The sequence below is a fragment of the Lithobates pipiens genome, unplaced genomic scaffold (genome assembly GCF_037356315.1).
Source record: "Lithobates pipiens isolate NorthernLeopardFrog02 unplaced genomic scaffold, aLitPip1_a1.2 Scaffold_28, whole genome shotgun sequence".
NCBI lineage: Eukaryota > Metazoa > Chordata > Amphibia > Anura > Ranidae > Lithobates > Lithobates pipiens.
In genome coordinates, this window is record NW_027507789.1 from 11,724,488 (window position 1) to 11,750,749 (window position 26,262).

At 46.6% G+C, this 26,262-nt stretch overlaps 1 protein-coding gene across 1 annotated transcript in view; it reads right to left on the reverse strand.

Annotated features, from left to right (window-relative positions):
- Window positions 1-26,262, reverse strand: part of SLC39A11 (solute carrier family 39 member 11) — a gene marked incomplete in the record, with an annotated part of 234,009 nt that overhangs the window by 136,761 nt on the left and 70,986 nt on the right. The window contains 1 exon segment of the mRNA XM_077458678.1: window positions 24,905-25,054. Coding sequence (XP_077314804.1) covers window positions 24,905-25,054 — 150 coding nt within the window.

Below are 26,262 nucleotides of genomic sequence, written 5' to 3' on the forward strand. Positions count from 1 at the left end.
AAAGGTTCAGTAGGGTTGAAGTCAGGGCTCTGTGCATGATACTCGAGATCGTACACACCAAACTGGTCACACTAGATCTTTATTGAGCTGGTTTTGTGCACAGAGCACAATCATGGGAGAACAGAAAAAGGGTCTTCAACCAACTTACAACAAGGTTGGAAGAGCATATTTGTCTACAATGTCTTTGTATGTAGGAGTATTACCAGAACCCTTCACTGGAGACACCTCAACAATTTGAAGAGTGGTCCATATAGAAACTCGATAAATCGACAATAATGTTTTGGCTCTATAGTATATACAGTATAATAAATCTCTCCACTTCCATGGATTCCGTCCATTCTCTAAATCCTCTTTTATGCCCCATACACACGATCAGTTTTTCTGCTCAGTTTTTCCTTCAGGTTTACCAAAACCAAGGGCCTGCCCGATTGCATACACATTGAAACTCCTAAGGTTTGACCTCATATTATATGGTTTTGGTAAATCTAAAGGAAAAACTCATCAGAAAAAAAACTGATAGTGTGTATGGGGCTTTAAGGTTTTTTTCTTCCCACTTTTATGAAAATAAAACCTTCTTGTGATCCAGTGCTACACCTGTACATAGGTACACAAAACACATACAATCATTTTATATATATATATATATATATATATATATATATATATATATATATATATATATATATATATATATATATATATATATATATATATATATATATACATACATATACATATACATACACATATACACACACACACACATATATTTTATAGATCGATAGAGAGATATAGAATACAAATCACATATACAATCCCACTATATTGGGAAGACAAAGTGAATAATCCAAGATCTAAAATGCAAAAAAAACGACAAACTATAAAATGACAAAAAAAAAAGTCCACTTGAATGTGCTGTTTAAAGCGGAGGTCCACCCTAAAATGGACCTCCGCTCATCGGAATCCCCCCCCCCTCCGGCGCCACAATTGGCACCTTTCAGGGGGGAGGGGGGTGCAGTTACCTGGATAATCCAGGTAACTGCACCCACTTCCGGGATAGCTGTCTGCGGAAAGGGGCGTAGATTACGCCCCTTTCCGCAACTGCCCGCCCCTTTGCGCAAGTGCCCCGCTGCCTGCTGGGAAACACACAGTTCCCAGAGGCAGCGGGGAGCGTCCGGATTGCGCCGCGCGGCTCGCGCATTCGCAGTAGGGAACCGGGAAATGAAGCCGAAAGGCTCCATTTCCTGATTCCCATACCCAAGATGACGGCGGCAGGACCCGACAGACGACCTAGCGATCGGCTTCGGATGCCGACATCGCGGGCGCGCTGGACAGGTAAGTGTCACTATTTTAAAAGTCAGCAGCTGCAGTATTTGTAGCTGCTGGCTTTTAAAAAAAAAAAAAAAAACGCGGAGTCCCGGTGGACTCCCGCTTTAATTAACAATTATAATCTTCTAAACTGTGCCTATCCTTAAGTTATCTTCACACCAATGTGCAATTGGGACAGAGAAAATTGAGTACTGTCCGTGATACAATTTTTCAGGACAAGCTTTCGGGGTATGTCCCCTTCTTCAAGGTCCAAGCAGTACTCGAGTACTGAATACTGCTTGGACCTTGAAGAAGGGGACATACCCTGAAAGCTTGTCCTGAAAAATTGTATGTTGGTGCAAGTATAAAATAGATAGATAGATAAATATATAGAAAGATGGAAAGATGGACACCACTGATAATCTGGTTACAATGGCACCTGAAAGCTGAAGGTGGGTTGGATACATCAGGTAGCAAGAGAACATGTCCCTGAAGTTGATCTGTTGAAAACAGTAAACTTGATAAAATCGCAGTTTGTTGTGTACGGGGGCTGTGTAGTCGCAGACCAGCCAAGGTGCCCATTCTGGCCCGTGTCCACAGCCAAAAGCGCCTACAATGGGCACGTGAACCTCAGAACTGGAACAACAGAAGAAGGTGGCCTGGTCTGATGAAGGACATTCTCTTTTCCCATCATGTGGATGGGCGGGTGCCTCACTTACCTGGGGAAGAGATGGCATCAGGATGCGGTATGGGTGGAAGACAAAGCTGGTGGAGGCAGTGAGATGCTTTGGGCAACGGTCTGCTAGGAAACCTTGGCTTCTGTCAATCATGTGGATGTTACATTGACTCGTACCACCTACCTAAACTGTGCCTATCCTTAAGTTATCTTCACACCAATGTGTAACCACTACAATTGGCCTCTCACCTCCTATATTGGCCTATGGTTAGTATGTCTAACACACTTGTCCCTTTTAAAGGGCAATATGTAAATAGGATCTGATCCTCCTCTCGGTCTGTTTTTAGCCAATAACGCTCAGCAGAAATCCCAAAAGGAAGCTCAGAAATAATATATATGGACCAGCATACTTTGATACCACCTTGTGTCGTTTACCATAAAAAAAAAACGCATTTATTAAAACTTTATAAAGTAAACTCATGTTCTGGAGCGCACTAGAAGCTGGTACACAGCAGACAAGTAACATGTGTAGAAAGCCACCCTCCAGTACTACTTCTTAAGGCTGCAGCTTGTGGATGGATAGTAGGGATTCATTCCCTTAAGGCTGTAGTCTCCGTATAATATCATCAAGTTCTTTCCATGGTCTATTGTTGTAACATGTAGTGAGACATCCTATGCCGCATGGCTTTTCCCTCTGAAGAAGCCATGCCTGTGGTGTAACGCGTAAGGGGGGGAGTGGGGCCGGCGACATAGGATGGTACTCTACTCTCTAGATATGCATTTAACCCTTGTAGATTTTGAATAATTCCTGGAGCTGGGCATTAAATGTTTAACATATACCACTCACTTAGGATTGTATTTTTCTCTACAGGAATGTAGTTACCTTTTAAAGCAGTAAACCAACAGCTTTATAATACAACAGTAAGATCTAGGTTCTGGTGTGCATTTTCAGAATAATTCCAAGGTCATCAAAAGCCTGGGGAGCTGAAGCTATCACACCCCCCCCCCCCCACCCCTGCCTCAGTATTGGCCAGAAAGGCCATTTATCACACTTTCTGGTCAGCAGGAGAAAGGGAGCAGCAGGGAGCACCCCAGTTTTGGCTTTCTGCACTGCACTGATGAGCCAACAGATGCACTCGAAGCCATTAGACACAGAAAAGTAACTGGTTTTAAAGTTTAAAAAGTTGACCCCGCAGAAGATATCATCAAATCCAAAGGGTAATAACTGCAGCAATAAAAATGGTCACGTCCAAAGATTCTGTAAAAGCTAGCAGCAGGTAATGGGTTCACTCGTCTCCGAAGGGGAAGAAGAATCAATGTCTTGTACCCATCCTACAGCGCCTTTTTTTTTTTTCTCTTTTTTTTTTCTCTTTTTTTTTTTTAAGTGCTGCACTTACCGCTGTTCCACAATTTTGTAACCCCCCCCCCCCCCCCCCTGATGTCAGTGTGATTGTTCAACAATGGTATGCGGCTTTCCAAACCGTTCTACTACCCTCCTTCCTGCTACAGAACCTCAAACCCATACAATTCTCCTGCATATGTTTATGAAAGATATAAAATAGATACTTAATGTGATTGTAGCCGTATTAGTGCAATTGTGAGAGAGAAAATTGAGTACTGTCCGTGATACAATTTTTCCAGGACAAGCTTTCGGGGTATGTCCCCTTCTTCAAGGTCCAACCAAGCAGTACTCGAGTACTGAGTACTGCTTGGACCTTGAAGAAGACCTTGAAGAAGGGGACATACCCCGAAAGCTTGTCCTGAAAAAATTGTATGTTGGTGCAAGTATAAAATAGATAGATAGATAGATAGATAGATAGATAGATAAAAATGAATAAGCCCTTGTACACACGGTCGGATAATCTGTCGGATTGCGTCTTATCGGACCGTGTTGTCGGATAATCTGACTGTGTGGTATGCATAGGACTGATTCCGTCCGAATCGCCGTCAGACCCAATTTTCCAACATGTTGGAAATATTTCCCGACCAACTGGGCCGGACGGACATACTCCGATCATGTGTAGAGCATTTTCATCGGACCAAGTGCCACGCATGCTCAGATCAAATTCCTACATCAAAGCTATTGGCTACTAGCCTGAATGTAGTCCCATCGTAACGAAATTACGTCATCACGTTCTGAAAGATCGGATTTTTTGCCAACTTGGCCCGACCGTGTGTATGCAACAGTTTCGGACAAGATCCGACGGACAAAATCCGACAGGCAAAATCCGACGGATTTGGTTGTGGAAATCTCCGACCTTGTGTACAGGGGCTAACACTGATAATCTGGTTACAATGGCACCTGAAAGCTGAAGGTGGGTTGGATACATCAGGTGGCAAGAGAGCATGTCCCTGAAGTTGATCTGTTGAAAACAGTAAACTTGATAAAATCGCAGTTTGTTGTGTACGGGGGCTGTGTAGTTGCAGACCAGCCAAGGTGCCCATTCTGGCCCATGTCCACAGCCAAAAGCACCTACAATGGGCACGTGAACCTCAGAACTGGAACAACAGAAGAAGGTGGCCTGGTCTGATGAAGGACGTTTTCTTTCCCCCATCATGTGGATGGCCGGGTGCGTCACTTACCTGGGGAAGAGATGGCATCAGGATGCGGTATGGGTGGAAGACAAAGCTGGCGGAGGCAGCGAGATGCTTTGGGCAACGTTCTGCTGGGAAATCTTGGTTTCTGCCATTCATGTGGGTGTTACATTGACACGTACCAACACCTACCTAAAAAGATTGTTGGTGTCAAAGTACACCCCTGGAAAACGGGTATTCCTTGGTGGCGGTGGCCTCTTTCAGCAGGATAATATGCCCGGCCACACTGCAAAAATGATTTGAGGAACACAGCAACGAGTTTGAGAGGTTAACTTGGCCTCCAGAGACCCCAGCTCTCAATCCAAATCGAGCATCTGTGGGATGTGCTGGAAAAACAAGTCCAATCCATGGAAGCCCCACCTCACGACTTATGTCACGTACACGCGATCGGAGATTTCGTCTGAAAAATCTTGGATGGTTTTTCCAACGGAATTCCGTTCAAGCTTGACTTGCATACACACGGGTCACACAAAAGTTCTCTGAACTTTCGACCGTCGAGAACGCGGTGACGTATAACACTACGACGAGCCGAGAAAATGAAGTTCAATGCTTCCGAGCGCGCGTAGGAATTTTGAGCGTCAGAATTGCTACAGACGATCGGAAATTCCTGATCGGAACTTTTTTCGTCAGAAAAATAGAGAACCTGCTCTCAATCTTTTGCTGATGGGAAAACTCACCTCTCTCTCTCTTGGGGACGTCATTCCTGAAAATGATCATTGCCTGGCTGTCTCAGGTTTTAAATATTTTTTTGATACAGAAGATGAAGACGGAACTCAAGATCTGTTCTATTGTCTGGAAAGGTCTATCAACGCCCACAGGTCAAAAAGACCAAGTTAGACTTACCGGTAACTTGTTTTCCAGAAGTCTTTCAGGACAGCACCTGAGAGATAGCGACTCCACCCTCCTCGTTAGGAAACACCTTCTTCCTCCAGACTTTAAAGGGAGGCGCCTCCCTACCACACATCAGTTGTAGAAGAGAACCTCCGGCCCCGGCTGGAACACATAAACACATACGTTAGTCACAGCGTAGCATAATATAATACCATAGGGCGGGATGCTTGCTGTCCTGAAAGACTTCTGGAAAACAAGTTACCGGTAAGTCTAACTTGGTCTTTCCCAAGGCGTCTTTCAGGACAGCACCTGAGAGGATAACAGAGACTTACCCCTTAGGGCGGGACAACAGCTTGCAGGACCTTTCTGCCAAACGCCTGATCGCTGGCAGAAGTGAGATCCAGTCTATAATGTTTCACAAATGTGTGAAAACTCGACCATGTCGCCGCCTTGCAGATCTGCTCAGGGGTGGCACCAGCTCTCTCTGCCCACGTAGACGCCAGAGCTCTGGTTGAGTGTGCACAAATTCTTGCTGGAGGAGATAACCCTGCCTGGGAATATGCCTCCGAGATAGCTAATTTCAGCCATCTAGCTAAAGTAACTTTAGAAGCCTGAAAACCCTTTTTTCTTCCTGAGAAGAGTACAAATAGTGAATCTGAACGCCTGAAGGACTCCGTCCTTTCTAAATAACTCAGCAGAGTCCTCCTGACGTCCAAAGTATGGAAAGAAGTCTCCTTATTTCCTTTGGGGTTAACACAAAACGTTGGCAGTACTATGTCCTGTATACGGTTCTGAACTGAAGCTACCTTCGGTAAGAATTTTGCATCTGTTCTAAGAATAACTCTGTCAGGAAAAATGGAAAGATATGGTTCTTTAATTGACAGAGCATTTAGCTCACTGATCCTGCGTGCAGAGACAATGGCAATCAGAAACACGGTTTTTAATGTGAGAAACCTAAGGGAAGCCTCCACAAGAGGCTCAAAAGGCCCTTTTGTTAGAGACTGTAGGACTACCGACAAATCCCATCTAGGAAAAACCTTAACAGGAGCTGGCCTAGATCTTTTAAGAGCTCTAAAGAACCTGATCACCAGCGGATCTGAGGCCACAGATTTTTCTAAGAACACCGTCAGGGCTGCTACCTGCACCTTCAGGGTACTAACTGCCAGTCCCTTGTCTGCACCATCTTGTAAAAAACTCCAAGATGGAGACAAGGCTCCCTGGCACCTGGGCGGCTGACAAACACCAAGTTTTATAACGCTTCCAGACCTTAGAATAAATGGCCCTCGTAACCCTTTTCCTACTTGCTAAAAGGGTCGAGATCAAACGGTTGGAAAACCCCTTGCTCCTAAGGAGCTGCCTTTCAGAAACCAGGCCGTGAGAGCCAGGCTGGCCACTCCTGGATGGTTCACTGGGCCCTGCAACAACAGATCGTGTCTGAGGGGCAGACGCCAACAAGGCTTGATTGCCAGGCCTAGAACTGTGGAAAACCAAGCCCTTTTTGGCCAAAAGGGCGTGATTAGAATAACTGGTACCTTCTCCCTCTGAATTTTTCTTAAAATTAACGGGGATTAACTGAAATGGGGGGGAAAGCATAGCAAAGACGAAATTCCCATGGATAAGCTAGCGCATCTGTGCCCAGCGAGCCATCGCGACTGTCCAGGGAAAAGAACTGGGGAACCTGGGCGTTCACCCTTGAGGCGAACAGGTCCACCTCTGGTAAACCCCATTTTCCGGCAATCATTGTGAATACCTCCGGGTTTAGAGACCATTCTGCTTCCCGAATAGCGTTTCTGCTTAGGAAGTCGGCTACCCTGTTTAGATCCCCTTTTAGGTGGACTGCTGATAGGGATAACAAATGTTTTTCCGCCCACCGAAGAATCTCCATGGCCAGTACCTGAAGCGACCTGCTTCTTGTACCCCCCTGTCTGTTTAAATAAGCCACTGCCGTGGCATTGTCTGTTAGGACCTGGACGTGATGGGACTGAAGTTCCTGAACAAACAACTCCAGAGCTAAGGCAATCGCCTTGAGTTCCCTCCAGTTTGAGGACCTTATTGTCTCCTCTTTGGCCCAGGACCCCTGAGTGAAACGTGTTCCTAGATGGGCTCCCCACCCCCAGGAACTGGCGTCGGTTGTTAGTCTTTTCCCGACTGGAAAAGCCCAGACTAACCCTTCCGATAAGACCTCCTGTCTTTTCCACCACCATAGGGACCTTTTTACCTGGGTTGACATTCTCACCTCTGCCTCTAGGGATGCCACTGTGTGATCCCAAGATTTTAGAAGGAAAGCCTGCAGACACCTGAAATGCATTCTTGCCCACTGGACTGCTGGCATTGCTGAAGTCAGAACTCCCAAAGCTGACATAACCTGTCTTACTGTCAGATTTTGGCTGGTCTGTAATAAAGACACTGCACCGGAAATCCTGTCCTTTTTGTCTAAGGGAAGGAAGATTTTTTGCTCCACCGAATTTATTAGAAACCCTAAAAACCGAATCTCCTGAGATGGGTTTAGGGACGACTTTTGGAGGTTCAAAATCCAACCCAACGCCTCCAGATGGCTGCGAGCTTTGCCTAGATTGGTCTGCAATTCCTCGCTGGATGGGGCGAAAAACAGCAGATCGTCTAAATAAGGAATAACTGCGATTCCCTGAAGACGCAGTGGCGCTAAAGCTTCTGCCATTATTTTGGTAAAAATTCGGGGAGATGATGACAGGCCAAAGGGTAGGGCCCTGAACTGGAGATGATGAACCATACCCCCCAACCTCACCGCCAGCCTGAGAAACTTCTGAGACTGGGGAGAGATCGGAACATGTAGGTATGCGTCTTTTAAATCTACTGACGCCATAAAACATCCTGGCGTCAACAGGTTTCTGACCGAAAAAATTGAGTCCATTTTAATCTTCCTGTACCTTATGGACTCGTTTAAAGGTTTTAGGTTGAGAATCAACCGAAACTTCCCTGTCGGTTTCTTTACTAGGAAAACATGGGAATAAAACCCCTCCTGCTGTTCTTGCAGGGGTACCTGTACTACTACGCCCTGTTGCATCAGTTCCTCTAGAGAGGACTTCATGGCCAGGATCCCGCGGGGTGTTGGTAATCAGGAACCTTTTTGGGGGGTCGTTGACAAACTCGAGTGAGTAACCCTGCGCGAGAGTGGTCAGGATAAACTGATTTGAAGTTATCCCTGACCACTGCGGAAGAAATTCTTGTAGTCTTCCGCCCACCCGCAGAGACGAGTCATTGCGATTTTTCGGCCTGTGTAGGACGGAAGAGAATTCCGCCTCTACCCTTCGGCTTCGGGGCGGACCAACTTTTCCTTCTCCCTTGCAACTTGCTGTCCTGATCCTGAGTTTTTTGAGGTCGAAAAAGACGCTTTGGTACCTGCTTTTTCTTTTTGACCGGAAAGGATCTCTTTTTATCGGCTGTCCTGTCAAGAATATTATCGAGGTCAGAGCCGAAGAGCAAGTCTCCTGAAAAGGGTAACCCACACAGCTTATTCTTTGAAGCCGAGTCACCCGGCCAGGTTTTAAGCCATAAGGCTCTTCTTGCAGCATTAGTTAGAGCTGCTGACCTGGCCGATATCTTAATTGCCTCAGCTGAGGCATCTGCAACATAGGCCACTGCCGTAATCAGGGTAGGAAAAGAATCTAGGATTTCCTGTTTAGGGGAATCTGCAGCTATATGTGACTTTAACTGGTTAATCCAGTATTCTAAATTTCTGGCTACACACGTTGTGGCCATTGCTGGTTTTAAATTGCTCATAACTGATTGCCATGATCTCTTGAGCAAAAGATCCATGCGTTTGTCCATCGGATCTTTCAAAACTCCCATATCCTCAAAGGACAGATCTGTGGACCTTGAAACCTGGGAAAAGGCGGCATCCAGTCTGGGCACCTTGTTCCATACTGCTGCAGGGTCCTCCTCGAAAGGAAAACGCCTTTTGTGGGCTTTGGAGAAAAAGGGCTTTTTCTCTGGATCCTGCCATTCTTTCCTAATGGCCTCAGAGATGACCGGATGAACTGGGAATGTTCGGCCCTTAGGCTCATCCAACCCAGCATACATGCGGTCATGGAGTGATAATTCCTTTTTCTCCTCACTTAAACCAAGCGTAGCATGAATGGCTTTAAGGAGCCCATCGACCTCTTCAAGGGACAGTTTGAATTTAGAGGGGGCTACCTCAGAATCCTCCAACTCCTCTTCCGAATCTTTAACGGAAAGAGCAGTGGACTGCTTTTCCCTATCTGAAGGATCTTCAGGCAGAGATTCTAACACCGGGATTGAGAGAGACCCCTGGGAAGACTCTGAAGTGGAAGGCTGACTAGCAGCCGGGTTTGCTAGTGAGTCACGAAAATTCTGGATCGTGGCGTACAGCTCCTTCTTTACAGAGGCCACCAGATCCTCACATACAGAGGCAGATTCCTCTTTAACTAAAGAAGTAATGCAGGGACTGCATAAGGTTTTCTTCCAATTTTCTCCCAGCTTGGCCCTGCAAGAAGGACATCTTTTCTTTGGGTCAGAGCTCTTAGCCTATGAAGAAAAAGACAAAAAAGGGAAAAAAACCAGGGAACCCTTAGTGAGACCCAGTCTCAGCTTTGATAGGGATCACCACACAGGTGCACTGAGAAGAAACCAGTCAGCTTCTAGTGCCCAGACAGGCCCCTTGCCACCAGGGGGGAAAAAAGAAAGGAGAGAGCGAGACCAAACGCCAGGAAATAGAAAAAGAAAGGCAGACTTTAACTGCTGCCTCTTACCTGGGCCTTGCTGGTGCCTGTGCCTGTCCCCACCGCTGCAGACGCTGAATCTTCCATAATCAGCTGTGCAGAGATCCACTTGTGGCTAAACGCCGCCTCCGGAGTCACGCCGTGCAGCTGCACCGGACCGGAAGCGGAAATAGGCACCAGCACCTGTCCTCCCTCCTCCCCCCTGCGTCCACGCCGGAAACGACGTTTCAGCTGACCCGATGACCCGCTCTGTCACTTCCGGCGCGACCGCCGAAAACAAACATGGCGGCGGCACACGCGCGCCGCCGCGCCTACGAACGTGCGGGCCACCGAGTCTTCGGCTCTCTCCGAGCACAAGAGGGGAAGAGGAGCCCGCTTGCTACCGCTGACGAGGCGTGGGTAGGTCGGGAGGACAGCGGGTCTCTAAAGGAGGAAAAAAAGGGAAAGAAGCCTAGTCCCTCAGGAACACCTAAGAGAAACAGACTCCTTCCCAAAAGGTGTTCCCTCCGGGCCGGAGGAAACACAAAAACTGATGTGTGGTAGGGAGGCGCCTCCCTTTAAAGTCTGGAGGAAGAAGGTGTTTCCTAACGAGGAGGGTGGAGTCGCTATCTCTCAGGTGCTGTCCTGAAAGACGCCTTGGGAAAACATATTAAGATCAGATTGTAAGCCTAAAGCGAACCTGTACTGGGTCAGTCATTCGTTACCTGGCTGGCTGTCTTTGGGTCTTGTTCACAGCAGGTGAGATGTGGGAACACATGCTGAATCACACCGTCTTTTGCAGACACGCGGGTGCCATTAATTCTGCACGCATTTAGCAAACGCGCACACTCGCCACAAGGCATGGTACTGCAGTACTACGCGTTTTTGGTGTGGCGTAGTCGAAAAATCCTGCTGGCACCTTTTTCGAACGCATGGGGCAGTTCATTGAAATGAATAGGCTAAGACGTGGCGCGTGCACGCGTTTACGTGCAGAAAAAGTGTGGGCGTGTTTGGACGCCACCTCCTGGTGCGAATGAGCCCGAAATATTTTTTCTACCACAGAAGAAGAAGAAGAAGACGGAAGTCAAGATCCGTATACTTTGAAAGAATTGAAGCCGTTGGATCAGCCAGGCACGTTGCATTTTCCAAAGTATCGGTAGGTGACGGAAGAATCTGCATTTCCCAAAAAGACAGGTTTGATGTGTGCCTGGAGACAACAAGTCAAGAATCAGGCATGTCGGATTTTTTTTTTTTTTTTGACGTGGCGGTACAAGATAACCTGTTACCGCGGCGTGATGGCGGTGATCTATAATTATTCCATTCGGTGTCTCCCGAGATGATAACAGATTGGCACCTCGCTCTCCAAAATGATTTTAGGGGAGAAAATAAGTGTAGCGTTTTGTTTTCCATCCCACCCACACTCATATCAGTGGTCGCCATGGAAACCTCAGCGTTTTGATGCAGAGGCAACGTTCCGGGCGCCGCTGCAGTAGAGAACGCGGAAATTTCACATCTTAAAAGAGTTTCACACATCCGAACTGGCAGATGACAACTCAGAACTTCCACATTTCGACCCCCGTGGGTTCCGTGGAGAGATGGAGGGGGGGAGGGGGGCACAGCCTGCAGGCTCCCTTCCAACAAGGTCACGGACTTGCGGCAGACGCGGACTTTAACGCTTCACTTTCTACACTGCGAGAGCGGAAAACGTGAATGCTTTCAAGTGTTTTTCCCTTTTTTTTCCTTTTAAAAGTCCATTAATTTGGTGTTCTATATATATATATTTTTTTTAGAAGTTGTATAAAATAATTTTGCTACATTTAGTGGCAGGCACATTCATGACAATTGAATGAACAGGGGGGGGGGGGGTGGGCAACTCCGACTCAGACTTATCTTTATATTGAATTACCTACATGCCAGCTGGGAGTTAAAAAAATAAATAAAAATCAGGCTTGCAGTGGAAGTGTCTGCTATGTAAAAGCCAATGGACACGTAACCAAGGAAGGCAGCCCAAGCTAGAGGTCACCATTGTAATTTACTCGTAGTCCAAGGTGCAGACGGGGCAGTGTCACGCCATTTGCAGACTAACGAAAGTAGCAAGCAACGAAACGTATTTGTTATAGAATCAACTAGCACAACACTGGGTATGTCAGAAAGGTCGGGTGCATGGCATGCCCATAGACTTACGTATGCCCATCTGCAACCTGTGATCATGTACGTACAGGCACCAGTGTGCACAAATCTGACACATGAATGAGGAGACATGTGCACGTCAAGCTCTGGTGTCAGATGCCCAATGTAAAACAAGTTGCCGAGAGGTCATCAGGTCCTGGACACTTGACCTGCGTTCTGTTATCCTGGATTTGACCCCGCTTGCGTCCTGCCTCCTTACCTACTGCCTTGGTACCTCTGGCCTAGACTCTGACCATGCTCCTACGTTGGTACTTTTCCTGCTCTTCTGATACCAACCCCGGCCTAGACACTGATCCTGCTCCTGCCTCCCTGCCGGCCATCTAATATTCACCCTGCTTCTACCCTGGTACTTCTGCAGCCCATCTAATTTTTGATAATGGCCTGGACTCTCAACCTGCTCCTCACTTGGTATCTCTGCTCTTCTTATACCAACTCTGGCCTAGACTCGGACCCTGCTCCTACCTTGGTACTTCATCTTTTCAGATACTGGAGCCTGCTTCCGTGTTTTCAAAACGGCACCTCTGTTGCCCTAATGTCTAATATTCACCCTGTCCTGGACTCTGGTCCTGCTCTTTACCTTGGTACTTCTGATGCCCATCTAAAGTTGACCCTGGCCTGAACTAGGACCTTGCTCCTACCTTGGCACTTCTACTGCCCTTCTGATATTAAGCCTGGCCTAGACTCTGACCCTGCCTTCAGAATGGGTACCCCTGTTGCCCATCTATAATTCACCCTGCTCCAACCTTGGCACTTCTGCTGCCCATCGAGTATTGACCCTGGCCTAGAATCTGACCCCGCTTCTACCTGGGAACTTCTGCTGTCCAGCTAATGTTGACCCTGGCCTGAACTCTGACCCTCCTCCTACCTTGGTACTTTTGCTGTCCATCTAGTATTGATAGTGACCTGAACTCTGACCCTGCTGCTACCTTAGTACTACTGCTGCCCATCTAGTAATGACTCTGGCATATATTCTGACCCTACTCTTAATCTGGTACTTCTGCTGCCTATCTAATATTGACCCTGGCCTGCACGCTGGCCCTGCTTCTACCTTGGAACTTCTGCCGCCCATCTAATTTTGACCCTGGGTTGAGATTTGACCCTGCTCCTGCTTTGGTACTTCTGTTGCCCATCTAGTATTGACTCTGACCTATATTCTGACCCTGCTTCTTCCTTGGCATTTCTGCTGCCCATTCATTATTGACTCTGGCCTATATTCTGACCCTACTCTTACCCTGGTACTTCTGCTACCCATCCAATAATTGACCCTGGCCTGGACTTTGACCCTCCTCCTACCTTAGTTCCTCATCTGATGGTAACCTTGGCCTGGACTCCGACCCCAATTCTACCTTGGTACTTCTGCTGCGCATCGAATATTGACCCTGGCCTTGACTCTGACCCTGCTCCTACCTTGGTACTTCTGATGCCCATCTAATACTGACCCTGGCTTGGACTCTGACCGTCCTCCCAGCTTAGTTCCTCATCTGAGGTTAACCTCGGCCTTGACTCTGGCCCTGCTCATACTTTGGTACTTCTGCTGCCCATCTAATTTTGACAATGGCCTGGACTCGGACCCTGCTTTGAACAGGTCCTCAAGGTTTACATTAAAGCTTACAGTGGTATTAAACCCAAAACTGAAAACATATTATAGTACAGCTTGCCAATCATTTGATGTGCCGACTGCATAAACATATTATAGTACAGCTTGCCAATCATTTGATGTGCCGACTGCATTAATTTTCTTTTTTTTTTAGGCTTTTTTCTCCCTCTGTTTTCACCTGGTGATCTGGCCAATAACACCTCCTGTCTTAGAGTGTCCCCACTCAAGATGAAGGAGCACAGGGGGCACCTTTGGACAGCACGATTTTCAGTCTGGTGGAAGGGGAGCGTTAGATGGACTAGCAGATTTACTTACACTAAAAAAAATTGAAGCCAAACTCCAGCTCATACTTTCTAACCAGTTACAGTAACAGTTTTTTTCTTTTGGGATACAAATTTTGCATAAATAAACTAAAGCTGATCATTGTATACAAATTTGGGTCAGCGTTAAATGGTTTGTCTCATTCGCGTAAACTGATACATTCCACTGGAGAGCTTGAGCTTGTGAAAAAAAACAAAAAACAGACTTATTAGCTGAATCACCAGATGGAAATAGAAGAAAAAAAGCCTAAATAGAAAATTAATGCAGCCATCACATCTAAGAAATGTATAAATAAAAATGTTCTTTTGGGTTTAATAAAATAAAGATATAAATAAGCTGACCAGCATTGCTTCTGTTTCAATTTATAAAAGATAGTTCAAATAAAAACCAGTAACAATGTAATAAACCCAGAAGGCTGCACAGGAAATATATAGGGGTATGATACGATCGCTATGTGTAACAAACACTGGGGCCACTCCACATGCACACCGCCATGACAATAGATGGATGAACAATAGATGGACAATAGTTGGACGATAGATGCACAATAGTTGGACGATGAATGAACAATAGATGATCAATTGTTGGACAATGGATGAACAATAGTTGGACAATGGATGAACAATAGTTGGACAATGGATGAACAATAGTTGGACAATGGATGAACAATAGATGCACAATGGATGAACAATAGATGCACAATAGTTGGACGATGAATGAACAATAGATGATCAATTGTTGGACAATGGATGAACAATAGATGCACAATGGATGAACAATAGATGCACAATAGTTGGACGATGAATGAACAATAGATGATCAATTGTTGGACTATGGATGAACAATTGTTGGACTATGGATGAACAATTGTTGGACTATGGATGAACAATTGTTGGACAATGGATGAACAATTGTTGGACAATGGATGAATAATAGATGATGGGGGACCATGGCTGGACGATGGATGACAACGGCTCGCTGTGGGAGGCGGCGGTCGCTCTGGAACGGTCGCCAGGTCCATGGATTCTTGACAATCAGCGGCGCGGCTCCTCTCACCACCACACAACGTCTGTCCTCCTCCAACTGCGCCCGCAATCTGTCTTTTAGCTTCCGCCACAATGACAGATCCAACTCCCCCCTCCAATTTACCCAAGACAGCTCAATTAACACTTGCGACGCTGCAAAAGGCCGAGAAGCCGCAGATGCCTGTGGCAGCAAAGCCATTACGGAAGTTAATTGAACAATTGACTGCCAGAGGCCTGACATTTATATCACTGCAAAAGGTTGGTGGCTCGGGGGGGGGGGGGGGGGGGGGAGACAACACAAAAGGGACCGTCAAGACGCTGACCACCGCCATCCTCCTCCATCGGTGGGAAATGGTGACCGCACTGACTCCATCTTGATTGCTAATGAAGATGAATCATCTCATCCGAGGAGAGAGAGAGAGAGAGAGAGAGAGAGAGAGAGAGAGAGGGAGAGGGAGAGAGAGAGAGAGAGAGAGAGAGAGAATGAGAGAGAGAGAGAGAGAGAGAATGAGAGAGAGAGAGAGAGAGAATGAGAGAGAGAGAGAGAGAGAATGAGAGAGAGAGAGAGAATGAGAGAGAGAGAGAGAATGAGAGAGAGAGAGAATGAGAAAGAGAGAGGGAATGAGAAAGAGAGAGGGAATGAGAGAGAGAGAGAGAGAGAGAGAGAGAGAGAGAAAGAGAGAAAGAGAGAGAGAGAAAGAGAGAATGAGAGAGAGAGAGAATGAGAGAGAGAGAGAATGAGAGAGAGAGAGAATGAGAGAGAGAGAGAATGAGAGAGAGAGAGAATGAGAAAGAGAGAGAATGAGAATGAGAGAGAGAATGAGAATGAGAATGAGAATGAGAATGAGAATGAGAATGAGAATGAGAATGAGAATGAGAATGAGAGAGAGAGAGAGAAGGAGGCAGAACGATGGGAGGTGGATGTCAGGCAAAAAAACAAAAAAGATACAATTAAAATGAATCCAAACCCAACCGCTAAATCTCATCCTATTATTACCAATATTATAAATCCCATAGGCACCAACATGTTCATTTAAATTGATATTAAATGTTTTTTATTTTCTATTTTTTTTTCCCTTGGGGCTACATCGCTGAGGGGAGACGCTGTGTGCGTTCACAGGCACAGGAGGCAGGGGAGCCGCGGTCGTGTCTCAGATGCTGTAGCTCCGCCTCTCGTGCCTTGCTATTGTCACCTGAATGATCATCTCAGCCCCGCCTTTACTCCACCCTACTCCGCCCCCCTTTTTTACTGAAGCGGAAGTGTGGCTCAGGTTCGTCGTCACACCGCGCAAAAGCTGCACTGCGCATGCGCGATGCCGCTAAGCATCAAGGGAATTGTAGTTCCTTTGAACGTCTCCTAAGGACGTTGCTGCAGGGAGCACGCTCGAAAACCAATCCAATCTTCTCAATTTCAGTGATCCTGTGCCAATTGTAGCCTCATTTTTCCTACTCTTATCTGACAGGAGTGGCACCCAGTGTGGTCTTCTGCTGCTGTAGCCAATCTGCTTTAAGGTTGAATGTGTTGTGCATTCCGAGATGGTATTCTGCATACCTTGGGTGTAATGAGAGGTTATTTGAGTTACTGTTGCCTTTCTATCATCTGGAACCAGTCTGCCCATTCTCCTCTGACCTCAACAAGGCATTTTCCTTTACATAACTGCCGCTCACTGGAGATTTTCTCTTTTTCCCACCATTCTCTGTAAACCCGAGAGATGGTTGTGTGTGAAAATCCCAGAAATACTCAACCATGCCACTTAAATCCCCTTTATTCCCCATTCTGATGCTCGATTTTAACTTCATCAGGTGTCTCCAAACTTTCTAAACAAAGGCAAGGGTTTTACTGTCCTTCAGAGTTCAGGGGGGGCCGGACTGAGGCCATCGGGAGTACAAAATGTCCCAGCGTCATTGGGATTAAACAATCCCCCATAATTGGTGTCAGTGAGGAATTGTGCGCCATTGTTGGTGTAATTGAGAGGAACTGTGCCCCATCATTTCTGTCATTGGGCCCCATTGTTGGTTTCATTGGGATGAATTGTGTCAAATCCTTTCTGGCATTGGGTCTCATTGTTGGTGTCATTGGGAGGAACTGTGTCCTTTCACTGGGGGCCATTGTTGGTGTCATTTGAAGGAACTGTGCCCCATTGGTTATGTCAGTGGGGCCCCATTGTTGGTGCCATTGGGAGAAATTGTGCCCCACCTGGGGCCCCATTGTTGGTGTCATTGGGAGGAATTGTGTCCCATCATTTGTGTCATTGGGCCCCATTGTTGGTGTCATTGGGAGGAATTGTGCCCCATAATTTCTGGTACTGGGTCCCATTGTTGGTGTCGTTGGGAGGAATTGGGAGGAATTGTGCCCCATTGGTGTCAGTGAATAAAATAGCACTCCAAGAGCCAGATAAAAGCAAGCACAGGGCTGCAGTTTGGAGACCACGCGTATATAATATCAGATGGCAGATATATGAAATATTGTCGCATGTCGCTGATGACGATCAAATCGTTTTTCTATAATCATGAGCTCCAAAATCATCAGAGACCCCAAACATGTATCATTCAGAATGAACTACGAGATCAATACTGGCTTTGGTTTCTATTGATTGTTGGAGGTATTAAATGATTCAACAAATAAGTTATAGTGTTTGATATATTAATATATAATGACGGGTTGAGTTGGCCTCCATTGAGTTGACTGCAGATCCTAAAAATAATGTAAGATATTCCCTTTATGTTCTTCTACTAGCATCCCCCCCCCCCCCCCTGTATGTATCAATGTATCTGCATAGAAATATAGGGTTATATTGGGCAATTCTGTTGTGCAGCTCATAGCTGGCGACCATTTTTAGGCTAAATAAGTGACTGTTGGTAGTTTTCTTCCACGGTAGGATTCTCTAATGCCGCGTACACGCGATCGGACTTTCCGGCAGACCGGAATCCATTGGACAATTCGATCATGTGTGGGCTCCAGCTGACTTTTTTTTCCCCCCAACGGACCTAGAAATAAAACAGGTTTCAAATCTATCCGATGGACTCAAGTGCGACAGACTAAAAAAACTGGAAAACCATTCGTCTGTATGCTGGTCCGACGGACCAAATATGATGCAAGGGCAGCCATTGGCTACTGGCTATTGAACTTCCTTGTTTAGTCCTGTTTAAGTCATCACGTTCAAAACTAACGGACTTTCGTCCAGTCGTGTGTGGCCAAGTACGTTCAGCTCAGCGGAGCTCCACCGAAAGTACGTTGAAAAGCCCGGTCGTGTGTACGCGGCATAAGAATCAGATTGTTAGAGCCATTGAGGGATGCCAATCGATGGAGGGTGGAGGGAGTTAAATTCTGCTTTAACATTATATCATTTAAAGCAAAACTCCACCTTTGAAAAAAAAAAAAAAAAAAAGATGGATTCCAGGAAGTAAATTCTACATATCCACCTGCCCTTAGTCAAGATGGCTGCAGCTAGAAATAGTGGGGGGGTTCAATGATTTCTCAGCAAAATAAAGCATGGAGACGTGAATGGATGGCGGAGTTTGTTTGGGGATGGATGGGAGGAGCTGAGCTGCTCAGTCACCGCTGGAAGGGAGGAGCCGAGCTGCTCAGTCACCGCTGGAAGGGAGGAGCCGAGCTGCTCAGTCACCGCTGGAAGGGAGGAGCCGAGCTGCTCAGTCACCGCTGGAAGGGAGGAGCCGAGCTGCTCAGTCACCGCTGGAAGGGAGGAGCCGAGCTGCTCAGTCACCGCTGGAAGGGAGGAGCCGAGCTGCTCAGTCACCGCTGGAAGGGAGGAGCCGAGCTGCTCAGTCACCGCTGGAAGGGAGGAGCCGAGCTGCTCAGTCACCGCTGGAAGGGAGGAGCCGAGCTGCTCAGTCACCGCTGGAAGGGAGGAGCCGAGCTGCTCAGTCACCGCTGGAAGGGAGGAGCCGAGCTGCTCAGTCACCGCTGGAAGGGAGGAGCCGAGCTGCTCAGTCACCGCTGGAAGGGAGGAGCCGAGCTGCTCAGTCACCGCTGGAAGGGAGGAGCCGAGCTGCTCAGTCACCGCTGGAAGGGAGGAGCCGAGCTGCTCAGTCACCGCTGGAAGGGAGGAGCCGAGCTGCTCAGTCACCGCTGGAAAGGAGGAGCCGAGCTGCTCAGTCACTGCTGGAAAGGAGGAGCCGAGCTGCTCAGTCACTGGTGGAAGGGAGGAGCCGAGCTGCTCAGTCACCGCTGGAAGGGAGGAGCTGAGCTGCTGAGTCACTGGTGGAAGGGAGGAGCTGAGCTGCTGAGTCACTGGTGGAAGGGAGGAGCTAAGCTGCTGAGTCACTGGTGGAAAGGAGGAGCGGAGTTGCTTAGTCACTGCTGGAAGGGAGGTACAGAGGAGCTGAGCTGACCAGTCATGGCTGGAAGCCAGGCACTGTGCTGCTGAGTCACTGCTGGGAGAAGGAAGCAGAGCAGCTGAGCTGTTGAGTCACTACTGGAAGGGGGGAGCAGTGGAGCTGGGCTGCTAAGTCACTACTGAAAGGGAGGGGCAGATGGCGGGTGGATGAAGCGGGTGATCAGAAGACGGTCGATGATAAATGCAGACAAAGGCTCTTCAGGCTTGGTGAAGTATTAATCGATCCTTCCGGGTCTTACGACCTGTCAGGCGTAGTTAGCGCGCCGGAGAGCTCTCCGATAACGGGTAGCCGCCTCTCCGGTCCGGTTGCGTAGCAACGCCACTTTCCCCGTCGACGGTTCCTCCACCAGCTCTGCCCGCAGCAAGTGTCAGAAGGGCCGCGGTTATCAGCTTATTGCCTGCTGACGACACGTTGATGGGCCCGTGTGACGGGACGCGGTCTGACCTTTTTTTTTTTTTTTTTTTCTGTATGAATTGCGCAAAGCTGGAAAGATTAATCTTCCTGTCAAACCATTAATGCCACATAATAAGGGAACAAAGGTTCCCGGCTATAGTGTCTAATCTGTCCTATTTAATTGCTTCCCCCATCCCCCATAATACCGTCGTGCCTGCTCTTTTCAAAGAAATGTTAAAACAATTAACATTTTATGTTTTTAACTAAAATACTTCTTTTTTTTTTTCCCCATCCTGTGTTGCATCTCATTGATGCTGGTCTCCTGCAGCCTCTTTGCATCTGCTTCCTGTCTACATGCACTCCAGCGATGGCCGCATGGCATTTTTCAGGGCAGGTTTTCTGATGGTAACAGGTGGCTGTGTCATGTGGGTTGAAATGAGGCAAGTTCACCAGCAACTTCTAGGCAAGAATGACATTTGATGTAGCAGTTAGGAGGGATGAGACAAAAATATTTAGCACCAACAGGAGCGCTTACAATGATCAACTTTTATTTATGTAAAACCTTTATTCCATAAAAAGGAAAAAAAAAACGGTTACGGGTTATAAAGTGTGAGCTGGCGCTTGTCTTCAGTTTCTTAGTGTATCTAAATCTGCTAGTCCATCTAACACTTCCCTCTTCCAGACCGAAAATACTACTGTTCAAAAGGTGCTCCCCTGGCACGAGAGGAAAGAGCATAACATCATACAAAGACATTGAAGGCCATTGTGCTCTTCCAACCTTGTGATGACAGGTTGGTGAAGACCCTTTTCTGTTCCAGAAGGACTGTCCCTTGTGTACAAAGCCAGCTCCATAAAGACATGGTGTGACCAGTTTGGTGTGGAGGAACGCGAGTGTCCTGTACAGAGCCCTGACCTCAACCCTACCGATCACCTTTAGGAGGAACTGGAACACCACTGCTGACCCAGGTCTTCTTATCCAATATCAGTAACTGAGCTTACAGGCTTGTGACTGAACTCCACCATCAATGGTATCTTTTCATGTATAGCACACATCTAGGATTCCATACAGCCCATTCCAAACAGATACATTATAAGGCCCAACGTATCTGGACACTTCTCCAAATTACTGAGATCGGGTATCTCCAGTGAAGGGTTCTGTTAATACTCCATCGTACAAAGACATTGTAGACCATCTCTCTTGCAACCTTTTTGGTAGCAGTTTGGTGAAGACCCTTTTCTGATCCAACATGACTGTGCGCCCTCTGTGTACAAAGCCAGCTCTTTAAAAGACATGGTGTGACCAGTTTGGTGTGGAGGAACTCCAGTGTCCTGCAAAGCGCCCTGACCTCAACCCTACGGAACACCTTTGAAATGAATTGGAATTCTAATAGTGAGCCAGGTCATCTCATCCAACATCTGTATCTGACCTTATAAAATGGTACAAATTCCCACAGACACCCTTCAAAATCTTGTGGAAAGTCTTCTCAAAAGAGTGGAGGATGTTAGAGCTGCAAAAGGTGGGGCAACTGCATATTCATGGCAATGGTTTTGGACTGGGGGGGGGGGGGGGTAATTCCATATTAATCGGTCATGGTTTTGGAAAAGAGGGTAACTTCATATTAATGGCCATAGTTTTGGAATAGGGGGGCAACTCCATATTAATGGCCATAGTTTTGGAATAGGGGGGCAACTCCATATTAAATGGCCATGGTTTTGGAATGGGGAGCAACTCTAAATGAATGGCCATGGAATGAATTTGGAATGCGGGCAGCTCCATGTTAATGTCCTTGGTTTTGGAATGGGGGGGCAACTCCATATTAATGGCCATGGTTTTGGAATGGGGGGGGGGGGTAATTTAATCATAATGGCCATGATTTTCAAATGGGGAGCAACTATATTAATGCCCATGGTTTCGGAATAGGGAGAAACTCCATATTAATGACCATGGTTTTGGATATATGACTCGCAAACCTTGTGATAACATGTTTGGTGAAGACCCCTTTTCTGTTTCTATAGCACGACTGCCGCCCCCTCCCCCCGTAAAAAAAGGCCAGCGCCCATAAAATACATGGTTTGATCAGTTTGGTGTGGAGGAACTCGAGTGTCCTACACAGACCTGACCTCATCCCTACTGATCACCTTTGGACCTCAACCCTACTAAAACACCTTTGGACCTCAACCCCTACTAAACACCATTGGACCTCAACCCTACTAAACTCCTTTGAGACCTCAACCCTACTAAACACCTTTGGACCTCAACCCTACTAAACACCTTTGGACCTCAACCCTACTAAACACCTTTGGACCTCGACCCTACTAAACACCTTTGGACCTCGACCCTACTAAACACCTTTGGACCTCGACCCTACTAAACACCTTTGGACCTCGACCCTACTCAACACCTTTGGACCTCGACCCTACTCAACACCTTTGGACCTCAACCCTACTCAACACCTTTGGACCTCAACCCTACTCAACACCTTTGACCTCGACCCTACTCAACACCTTTGGACCTCGACCCTACTCAACACCTTTGGGATGAATTTGAACACCGGTGGTAAACTACATGCCCTTCCCAGAAGAGTAGAAGCTGTTTTAGCCACAAAGGGACAATTTCACATTAATGTCCATGGTTCTGTAAAAGAATGTCCAACAAGCTAATAAAGGCATGATGATCAGGTGTCCCCCAGTCTTTGGCCAGTATAGTTTTGGGAACATCTAAAGGAGATTTTAGCAGAGATTGTTCGATCAGTATGGCCAGGTTCTCCGAAAGTCATGTGACTTCTCCCAGCAGCTGGGCCTGATACACAGAATTAAAGACACCTTTCCCTATATTTGATGTTTACCACCAAGATGGCTGCCATAAAGCATTGTAAGCTTTTGCAGCAGAATGCCAAGTGGGAGGAAAATTACAAGAAGCTTTAATAATGCACCACAGAAAAAGATCATAAAAATAACCTGTCAAGCCTTCTTGAGGAGGCATTCCTTATCCACAGCAAAAAATGTGATGTTGTCAAGACTAATAATGGCAATAGTAATAAACATCGGTGGGGTATACGCATGAGTGATTGCAAATCTAATCACGCAAAAACACACAGCGATATTTTTGTCTCGGTGCACAGCTTATGTGACACAGAGACATCTGTCTATTCCAAGTGAAGGAGAGGGAAAAATAGCATTCCTGGCTTAAAGTGAACATGTGCTCAGATTATACAGGTTTATTTATGTATTTCGAATAAGCAGTAAAAGCGCTAAAAAAAAAAAAAAACAACAACAAAAAAAAAAAAAAACACATCACCCATTCACCTATGTAGCCAAAGGCATTGTGAATAAATTCATCTTCAAAATTTAGAACAGAGGCACTGAAATCAAAGCTCCTCCCCCCCATTTTCTATGCCAGCACAATTTTGGCAGCATGTCAGCTTTCCAATGTAAACAAACACCAGGTGCATGTGAAGGAAAGTGGTCTGCACGCTAATGGGGGAGGGGAAGGGGGGGGTTTGGTGTTTTGCCCTAAACTTCAAATTAAAGTGTTAGTTCACCTTCACCTTTTCAGAGGAAATGAAAAAGTGCCTACAAATCTGGGGCGGCTGTCTAGGGGCAGGTTCGACATCACTGGGGGACACGGCGATGATTTCAGCCAGAACAATTTAGCCACACCCAGTGTTCGCTGCGGCACGATATGGACACCGCATTACTACTCTCCTTAGGGCACCCAAAGGTGTCCCAGGCCGCTAAAGTGTTCGGGTTTGGATTAAAGAAAAGGCGGCAACCCTAATAGCAAGTGACGCCCATAGGCGAGCACAGAAGCCAAACAGCACATGTGAAAAGAATCTGAGGTCTACCACAACCACTGTAGCAAGGAGGTAAGAATACATAGTCTGGAAACTGCAAACGAAACCGTAATATTACTGTTCTGCTTTATTTACTTGTGTGTGAATCTCAGCTTGAGCTATTGAGCTCTTTACATATTATGTTTTTATTTTTTTTATTTTATTTTTTGCGCTATAAACAAAAATAGAGCGACAATTTTGAAAAAAATGCTGTATATTTAACTTCTGCTATAATAAATATCCCCAAAAAATATATAAAAAAAATTTTTTTCCTCAGTTTAGGCCGATACGTATTAGTCTACATATTTTTGGTTAAAAAAAAAAAAAATGCCAATTAGCGATTATTGATTGGTTTGCGCAAAAGTTATAGCGTTTACCAAATAGGGGATAGTTTTATAGCAATTTTATTAATATTTTTTTATTACTAGTAATGGCGGCGGTCAGCGATTTTTTTGTGTGACTGCGACATTATGGCAGACACATCGGACATTTTTGACACATTTTTGGGACCATTGTCATTTATACAGCAATCAGTGCTATTTAAGTGCACTGATTCCTGTGTAAATGACACTGGCAGTGAAGCAGTTAACCACTAGAGGGCAGTGTAGGCGTTATGCATGACGTTATGTGTGTTTTTTTATTGTAGGGGGCGTGGCCTGGCATGTGACGTCACTGATCGTCTTTATAAAAAAAGAACAGACGATCAGGGACAAGCTCAGTAGGAAGCACGGGGAGAGGTTTATTTACACAGACCTCTCCTCGTTCTTCAGCTCTGTGACCCGATCGGGGACACCAGCGGCAATCGGGTCCGCTAGTCCCGCGGCCACGGTCACAGAACTCAGGACCGGGTCCAGAGTGCACGACCCACGGCTGGGCACTTAAAAAGCAACGTACAGGTACGTGCTTGTGCCCAGCCGTGCCATTCTGCTGACGTATATGTGCAGGAGGCGGTCCTTAAGTGATTAAAGAAGTGTGGTGCCCATCAAAGAACGCGGTCACAATTTTTGTTGCAATGTCAGTTTATATCATCTCCGCTGGATTATGGTTCTCTGAAGCTGCAAATAGTTACTTGTACTCACCAGTGCCGGCAGAAGCAGGTCGGCAAAATACACAAAGCCGGCCCCCAAGGAGAAACCAACGGCGGCAGGGAGGAAAGCCAGGCTTCCATACTCCGAAGACATCTCGATAGCTGGGGCCAGGAGAGACCAATAAGAGGCTGCCAACATCACCTAGGAGGAAAAAAAGGATCAAAACAATCAGAATGAGAGATGCCCACTGCACAACCAGGGAACATGTATAACATATAACAAGGATGCCAATGTGATAGAGAAATTGGATATTCTCTATAGCTTACAATATTTAATAAAGCTTCTAATATCTTGGTTATTCTGGTAACTTTTAGCCGACTCTATGGACAAGCCAAGCCTCCTCTCCTTCAGGAATGTGCCATTTTCCGCAGAAGGTCATATTAGTGCTTATAAGGGGAGTTGGCCGGCGGCGGGGGGGGGGGGGGGGGGTGGTTGGGTGGTGCATGGGGGTAGGGGTTGGTCTTTTCCTTACATTCTAGTTCTATATTACCAGAGGCCAAAACTGGTAAGATTTTAGTCTCACAACAGAGCAGCATTAAAGCATGCGTCTGATTATCTGGCCATGCTGCGTAAAAGCAGACTCCATGGCAAAACAGCATCTTTAGTTAAAGATAATGAAAATATGACGAGAATACTTATCTGTCATTACGTTTAAAAAAAAAAAATCATACAGATATTTGTGTGATCTTTCTTTGCACAAGAACAAAAGAGGAAAAAGCACTGACATTGCCTCATCCGCGAATATTGGATCCAGATCCCAGCTAGCATCATCCCAAATAAGTATATGGTGATATCACAAAACTCTTCCTCGATGATGCTCGCTGGGCTCTGCATCCACCATATTGGATAAATAGTTAAGCTTCTTCTATCTGTGGTCTTTTTTGTGACTTAAGGATCTTTTTTGATCTATTCATCATGGTCCACGGCGCACAACATCTCCCATTTAATATCCCCTGTTCAATAAGATTTTGATGATCGGCTCACAGGTGGCCCTTAACCACTTCCCACCCGGCCAATGCACATATACGGCCGGGTGGGAGCCGTCTACTCCTGATAGGACGTTCAGGAACGTCCATCAGAAGGAGCGGGATCGCCCGCGCAGCGGCGCGATCCCGATGCGCCCGTGTCACCCGGACACGGCGCATCTCAGATCGGCAGGAGGGCTCTGTGATTGGCCCTCTCCTGATCACATGACGGCCGTGTCCAATCACGGCCGTCGTGTGATGTAAACAAACAGCCGGTTGCTAGGCAATCGGCTCCTTCTCTCCTCACACAGAAGTCATCGCTGAGGAGAGGAGAGCAGATCGCTGCAGCCGGCTGATGATCAGTGAGTATGGGCTGCTTTTTTA